Raw genomic sequence first — 8,124 nt, forward strand, 5'->3', positions numbered from 1 at the left:
CAACATCCTTTTTTTGTTTAAGAGACAATTATAAACAAACCACAAAATGTGAGAGGTTCTCTGTAACATAAAACAGTAGGAGGGAAAAAACCTAGGGGGCCATTAGGAATTGTAAAGCCCGATTAATTTTAAATGGATTTCTCCTCACTCACATTTGCTCGGGCCGACATCATCCATTAGCCAGAGCTCGGTGCGCACCTAATGCCTGGACGCCCTCGGCTGCCAGCAGCTGTCCTCGAGCCCGCTGGGTGCCCAGGAGATTGGGGCATGACCAAGCGGGCACCTGGCACCCCACAGGGACCAGCCGGCATCGGAGAGGACCAGGGACTGTCCCAGAACCGACGGCAGGAGTGGGGCAGCCGCATCCCCACGACGTCTCCAGGCAGCTCCCCCAAACCGGCTGCCCCGGCCAAGCAAGGTCGTGCGTGCACAGGAGCACAGCTGCTGCCTGCTGCGGCCTTGGGGAGCTCTCACCACCACCGGCACGGCTCGGTGACTGCCACGAGCCCTGCGGAACCGTGGCTGTGCCCGCAGGGGAGCTCAGCACCTCCTGACACGGGCTGGGACCAGCGGCCACAACCCCACTGCTTGTTGGCACAAGTGGGCTCCATTGCTCCAGCCAGAAAACCCAGCTCCTAATTCTGGGATTTCAGAGAAAGGGAGATGCGATGTGACAGCTTTGTTATTGGAAAGACAAAAATTAAAACCAAAATGTGCTCTTGCAGCAGAAGCCTCCGGTGTTATCACCCCAGAGCTTCATCTGCATTGTAATGCAAACCGCGAGGGGGGCACAATTACGCAGTGCTTGCAAACAGGATTATCTTAATAGAAACGGAGATGTGTAATCAAAAAACTATTTCCATGTCTCCAAAAAATTGAGTATCTTACAAAGATGATAATAATGAATTTTAGGGCATAAACACGATCTTCCTCGCTGTATAATCTGCCCGTTTCAAGCCCATGTACGTCTAGCAGCTCTATTACAGAAGTAAATTAACCCTAATTTGATTGCTTCTCAGTAGCAGTCATTTCAGCACTCTAATCAATAAGTCACAAGATTTTAAGACTGCCCTTGGTATCAATCACTGCGATCAGTAATAAAGTGCTTTTCCTTTTAAGAACACCTGAAATACGGTGTAATTACCTTTGGATAAAATTATGGACTCCAATTCACCAACTCTACTGAGCCACCGCGGCTCAGCCAGCCGTAACCCGCAGCGTCGCTCTGCACCGAGCACTGGTTTGCAGGAAAAGCACCGCTTTGTTTCTGAAAGGCTTTCCGAGCATCGCCTCATCCCTTTACCTTGTCACTGTGCTCCCAAGTTATTGTTCGCGCTGGCAAAATAGTGAGTTACAAGAGACACCAATCTCACAGAAATCCTCCAAGAAAGGGAGATCTGAGATACTGCCGAGAAGAGTCCGGAGGGAAAGATCTGGAGGCATTAGGGGGAAAGCGGGCGCTTCCTGCGGCATGAATTGGAAAGCCCCCGCTCACACCTGGGTACAAAGGCCACAGCAGACGCTGACAGGGTTACACCTCCGCCCGGGGTCACAGGCACGGCAGTACCCGACACTTTGATCTGCACTCGGACAAGATCCGTGCAAGTCCCGAAGTGCTGCCTGCTGAGGAAAGGCAGTCGGGAGGATGCGGCACAGCCCTGACACGCAGCATTTCCACCAGCACCCCACCGCACCTGCCCAGCACCACCGCGGTGCGGAAACGGAGCCAAAGGCACGGCACAGTGGCACGGGCAGCCTCTGCTCCCACAGGAGTGAGCAGCCCGGGGACGTCTGTGGCACTGACCGGGACACCACCCATCCCACGCTGCTGCAGAGGAGCAGGCGGGGGCCAGGAAGCAGCACGCAGCATCCCGCAGGGCCCTGGAGCAGCCCCAGTCCCCTGGCTGCCCCATGCGGCCGCAGCCCATTAACCTCCCTTCGGGCTGGCCGGGTTTGCGTGCCCGTTTCCAGGTCCCTCGTTACGCAGAATTCCCCACCAGAGAGCGCAGCCTGTCCCGGCAGGGCAGGGACCTGCAGCACTGCTCCCTCCTCACAGCCGGGTGTCTGGGGGCTGCGAGCTCGTGCTTTCTGGGGAAGCAGATGGTTGGGGAAACGGCCGCAAGGCACGGGGAGTTATCAGGCACCAGGTATCAACCAGGGCACCCAAAGGTAATGGCACTGGAAAAAACTGCCTCAGTTATGGAACAGCACAGCAGCGCACCTGCTCCAAAACTTTCCTTCACACAGATCCCCACCTAAATCACCTCCCCTCCCTCTCACTGCGCACATCTTCCCCAGCCCGGCCAGCTCTGGGACGTTCCCACACGGCAAAGGAGGCTCTGTGCAAACAAGGGCACTGCCCTCAGGATCTGGGCCCCAGCTCCAGCTTTCATACAGCCAGAAAAGAGGAAATGAGGTGCCTCCCCTTCTGCCTCCCTGCCCATCCAGCAGCTTCCAGCTGATCTTGCCAGTGCCACACGGCTCTGGTGTGTCACCGTCGGTGATCCCAATGGTCACCTGGCACCATCAAAACTGTTCTTACAGAGCACGGAGATCCTGCAGTGCACCCCGTGCCAGCACCAACAAGGTTTGCTCTGGATATTGTGTTTTGTGTCAGTTTGGTTTTGGTTTATAGCTGTTTTTTAAAACAATGAAACTGATTTGGGGAAATATTTTAGCTGGGCAGATGTTCAGGCCCAAACAGAGAATAACTCACACAAATCGTCCCCACGTCCCCAGGGCACGGCAGCGCTGAGCAGAGGACGCGCTCCCCGTCCTTGTGCAGAGCAGTAATTAAAACGCCGCTGCGCTGCTGCAGTCATCAGATGGCTCCTGAGCCCGACGCAGCCCCGAGGTGCCCTGCCTGCCGCTGACACGGGACTCGGCATGAGGAGTTTTAAGCAGCTGGAGCAACGTTTCGGTATCCCTCTGCAAGGACGGTCGCTAACCTGGCAAATCCCAGCTGCTGCTGACTTACCCTGAAGTCAATCCCAACGGTGGAAATGAAGCTGCCCGCCAGGAAGGCGCCGTCTTTGAAGCGCACCAGCAAGCAGGTTTTGCCGACCCCCGAGTCGCCCACCAGCATAACCTGCGAGGGAGGAAGGGAGGAGCGGGTTAGGCACCATTTCCAGCCCCTCCACAGCAATTTCCCATCTCCATCCCAACAGCCACATCCCAGGGGCAAGCAGCAGATCCTTATCCCTGACAGGGAGCCCCAGCAATAACAAGAACTCACCCAAAAGTCACATCCCTGGACCCAGGGGAGGGCAGGGAGCTGCAGCCAGTGCAGTGCACCTGCAGCAAGCCCCCGTGCCGCAGCATCACTAGTGGTCCCTGTACCGTGCACATCCCTGAGCACCGGCACAACTCAAGAAACCTTCCCCCAACCAGTATGAGCAGACTTCCCACAGGGAATCACCCCGTAAAAATCAAACGCACTGTGTGTGGGAAAGCCAGGCTGTGACCCACAGCTGCAGGGCCCCATTCTGCCCCGCAGCCCTGCAGAACTCCCCCGCACAGGGCTGTGGGGGGGCCCCCGAGCATGATGCCAGCCCCAGACCCGTGCCTGTCCCCCTGTGAGCTCCTTGCCCAGGACCAGCACAGCTCCACGGCCACCCTCGGTCCTCAGCGATGCCGAGGGAGCAGCTCCCGGTGCCACCTGTGCCCCCCAGTGCCTGCTCTGCCACAGGAAACCAAGGCAAGGCAGAAATTGCTCCCTAACACAGCACCAATCCTGAGCCCTCTGCCCCCCGTGGGTGCCGACCCCATCCCTCGGAGCAGGCTGACAGCTTCTCACCGTGGAGAAACCCCAGGCCGCACAACCAAGCTGCATTCACAGCTTCTGCACCCACTCCCATCGGCACGGCTTCGCGCGTCCGTGGCATGGTTCCAACTCTCTGCGCCCGACTGCCATTATCCTTTCAGAAGTCGTTAGCCCATGAATGAATTTAAATGGTTTTAACTCAGGCGCTGCCCTGGGTCAAACCAAGCCCACGCAGCAGCAGCAGCCACTGCCATGGACTCCGTAGGTGTAGCCCATTTGGGGGCTCGTTTTTGGCTCCCTCCCTGCAGTGCACGGCCCCTGCAGCAGGTGTCCGGTGGGGTCCCCCCGTGCAGCCCCGCTCTGAGCTCTGGCACAAGGTCAGGGAAACCAAGACATGCATGCGAGTCCAACCAATGGTGGGGAAAAAGTCATTTTTTAGTACAAAACAGTAGTACGGATTTTTTTTTAAACTTTCCTGATACCTGCCTTGGAGCAGATCCACCCCTGAAGCCCACTGCTCCCCGCTCAGCACCGCTCAAGCCTCCCTCAGGGGCAGGCAGCAGTGCCTGGGGCCAGGCTCATGCCAACAGCTTGGCCGTCAGGATCCGGCCCCGTGCCGTGCATTGGGCTGTTGTCTGTGGCAGAGCTCAGGAGAGGGATAAGGGAAAGTTTATTGGATTGGGCTTTCACCAAACACAACACGGTCTGTGTGTGAGAAACCCAGACCGATACCAGAGGGATTTGCTACCGGCACCTTCAGGTTTCTTTGAGACCCCAGCCAGGCCTGGCAAGAGGCGAGCTCAGGGAGCCGAGGGCCAGCATCGATGCAGAATGACTCCATTTCAGAGAAGCTGTTGAACTGTTACTGCAGCTGTACCGGAGACCACCTGCCTACTAAATCAGCCAAATCCACTTCTCAAACACCCATCACCTCCTACTCCATATCCCAAATCTTAACACGCCGTGGCCATGCTGACGGCCCCAGGCACCGAGCTCTCCGGCACAGCATGCCAAGGCTTGGACCTTGCCATAGCAAACACTGTCTTCCTCGCAGCTTAATCCCCCACGCTCGGTTATGAAGATCTGTGCTAGAATTGCAGTCAGATGGGTTGCACTGAATTACAGCCTCAGCCAAAATTGGTAAGAGAGCTCCAAGATGGGCTTGCAGCAGGTCGTATGATGGAGGGGGGTGCAAATACATTTGATCTGTGAGTTGCCAGAATCTCAAGCAGCAAGAAGAAGCCATCTGAGCCCTTAAGAGAAAGCATGAGCTGGAGACATTTCAACGGCAGCCAGAGCAGATTCGATGCGATCCAAGGAATACCGTCACCCCGGCTTATAACCTGCTTTTTTTTAACGTGGTTAGAGAGGAAGCAGAAGGGTACAGCCACCAAGCTGAGCCAAAAGCCTTTTAGCACCACTTGCAAAAGTTCAGCAGCAGCCGCGGTGCGGAGGGATGCGCTCGCAGCTCGCCACGCCGAAGCCCGGGCGCCCCGGGCAGGGGGGGAGCGCCGCCGAGGCACCCTGCGGGGCCGGGAAAAAGGAGGAGAAGGAGAAAGCGGCGGCCCCGGAGGAGCGGGGGCTCGCCGGGGGGCTCGGAGGGGGCGCCCCCCGCCCGCCCCGTCCCCGGGGAACTTCTCGGGCTGCCGCACGGGGCTGCCCCGGCCGCTCCGCTCCGCACCCCCCCCAGGTCGCTCCCCGCGCCCCCCGGCCGTGCCCCCCCCGGCCCCCCTCACCTTGAAGGCGAGGTCGTAGAACTCGCCGCTGCTGCTCAGCGAGGGCCGCCCGGGCGCCGCGCCGCCGTTGCGGGGCAGCTCGGGGGCGGGCGCGGGGCTCCGGGGGGGGGCGGCGGCGGCGCGGCCGGGCCCCTGGGCGGCGGGGGGCAGCGCGGCCGAGGGCGCGGCGCCGCCGCCCTTGCTCCGAGCCGCTTTCTTCCGCGACATGCCGCGGCCGGGCGCTGAGGGCGCGGGGCTGTGCCGCCGCCGCCGCCGCCGCCTCCCCGGCCCGGCACGGCTCGGCCCGGCCCGGCCCGGCACGGCCCCGCTGCCAATGGCAGCGCCGCGGGGGCGGCGGCGGGGGCCGGGCCCGCTCCGCTCCGCTCCGCCCCGGCCGCGCTCCGCGGGGCGCCCGCGGCCGCGCTCCGGTGCGCGCAGAGCCGTGCCGAGCCGAGCCGAGCCAAGCTGTGCCAAACCGAGCCGTGCCGTGCCGTGCCGAGCCCTGCTGTGCCGAACCGTGCAAAGCCGTGCAAAGCCGTGCCGAGCCCTGCTGAGCCGAGCCGAGCCGCGCCGAGCTGTGCCAAACCGAGCCGCGCCAAGCCGAGCCGAGCCGAGCCGTGCCAAGCTGCGCAGAGCCGAGCCGAGCCGCCCGGGAGGGGAGCGGGGTGAGGCGGCCCCAGCCCCCCGTGGGGACCGGCGCTGGGGCAGCAGCGCGGCGAGCCCCGAGCCGTGCCCGGTGCCCCCCAGCCGTGCCCGCCGCCCCCCCGCGATGCCCAGCGGTGGCTGAGCGCGGCCCCCCGGCAGGGCTGGGCTGGGCGCCGCTCCCCAGCATCCCCCCCCCGGTCCCTCAGCAGGCGCAGGGCCGGCCGCAGGTGGGCATTTGGATGAGGCAGGCGCGGACCAGCCGCCGCGGGCAGCGCCCGTGCGGGAGCTTTGGGGTGCGAGGGCGGACGCGGAGCGGGGCAGGGGCTGGCACAGCACGGCCCGGGGGGCGCACGGGGGCTGCGGCACGGGCCGGGGCCGGCAGGAGCTGCTGCTTCTGGGGGGGCTTGCATTGTCCCCAGTCTGTCTCAGCAACTGGTTTCAGCGAGCAACACTTTGCATCTTTCTTTCTGACTGCAAATGAAGTGTCACCTGAGGCAATTGCAATGCTCTCAACTGAAATAAATGTCTTTAGCTATGTGACATATTTCCAGTGGCGCGGCCTTATCCTTCCTGGAAAAGGAGGCTTGAGCAGTCATATCGAAGCGAGAGTGGAAAATAAATCTCTCTGGTGAGAAGCCAGGCAGGCACACAATGAAGATGTAAATAAGTAACAGCGCTTGCACAAGACCGGGAGGAGCTGAGGGCCAACACAAAGGGGCTCAGGCAGGCTGGGAAAGCTGGAACCAAAGCCAGAGTCCAGATGCCCACCTCGGTGATGCCAAGATGTTGCTTGTGCTGTGGCCAGGATGAGCTTTTCCCTTTGCTTCCACAGGAGTGGGCACAGGAGCAGAGCTGCCCAGATGGATGAGGGTACCCCCATCCCCCAAGGCTCCTCTCCTCCCCTCCTGGGCACACAACACCTGCCCCTGATGACGCTTCCCTGTGTGTGCCAGAATAGCTCTGTCAGGGGCATTTAAACCCGCTGTTAATCCCTGTTCTGCTCTCTCAAAACACTCCCAGTGGGGGAGAAGTGGAGAGCAGAGCTCTGGCTGCTTCCCCCATGGATGAGGGAGACAAGCTGGGGTCAGGAGCTCCTGTGTATGGGTTCTGGGCGAGATCCCACTTCTCCCCCCCGAGCCTCGTGCACGACTGGAGGAGCTCTGGGCTCCCACACAGACAGGACCAGAGAAAAAGCTTTCACGGCAGAGGCTTATCCCCCTCATCTCGCTCTCTTCCTCCTGATGATCCATCTGGGAGATGGAAGACTTGACTTGTCAGAGCAGACTTGATGCCAAGGTTTTGCTCTATAATCTGATTTTCCAGGACAGCTGCAGTCAATAGAAGCCGAGGCCTTGGAGCAAAGTGCAATGCTGGAGCCATCTATGGGTCTGTCGGATTTTTAGCTTGTCCCTGTGCAGTGACAAAGCTGCCATGGAGCACTTCCCTGCCTGGGAAAGGGGGCGTGCAGCCCCCAGCACCCTCGGGGCAGCCTCCCGGGAGACCAGGGCTGCTGACGCACGAGGACTTTGCTTTTCCCCGCTCTCAGCCACAGCTGATGGTGATGGAAATCTTGAAGAGCCTCGTGTTCACGAGCAAACAAAGCCAGCTGCTTATCACGGCCGCATCAGAGCAACGCCATACGAGGATGGCCCTTTATCGAGGGCGGCAGCAGGGAAGTGTGGTGCTTGCTGCTGCCCTTATCAAAGGTCGCGTGCTGCAGAGCCGGCAGTGGGGCTGATCCTGCTGCCCCCAGCCCCGGGGCTCAGCCTCACGCAGCGCCAGAGCTCAGAGCAGCGCGGCCACAGGAGGAGCATCTCCAGCAAGTTTTTCTCCTTCAGAAAATGTGTGTGAAGAGGCACAGCCTGCTCACAGATCTCAGTCATGCCTGGAAATGTTGTTCCCCATATAGTTACAGGAACTAATCAGATAACTACAGCTGAAATAAGGGGAATGTGTTTGCTAAAAATAGATTAATGGAACAACACACGCCTGAAGATACAG

General features: G+C 60.2%; 1 protein-coding gene across 1 annotated transcript in view; it reads right to left on the reverse strand.

Moving 5' to 3' along the window:
- RAB26 (RAB26, member RAS oncogene family) overlaps positions 1 to 5,721 on the reverse strand; it is a 31,162-nt gene extending 25,441 nt beyond the window's left edge. Inside the window, exons 1-2 of the mRNA XM_083799925.1 lie at positions 5,500 to 5,721; positions 2,978 to 3,088 (exon numbers count right to left, since the gene is read on the reverse strand). Coding sequence (XP_083656051.1) covers positions 2,978 to 3,088; positions 5,500 to 5,706 — 318 coding nt within the window. The 5' untranslated portion in view covers positions 5,707 to 5,721. The remainder of the gene's footprint in view (positions 1 to 2,977; positions 3,089 to 5,499) is intronic.
- Between the last annotated feature and the right edge of the window lie 2,403 nt (positions 5,722 to 8,124).

The sequence above is a fragment of the Anser anser genome (genome assembly GCF_964211835.1).
Source record: "Anser anser genome assembly, chromosome: 15".
In the NCBI taxonomy this organism is placed as follows: Eukaryota; Metazoa; Chordata; class Aves; order Anseriformes; family Anatidae; genus Anser; species Anser anser.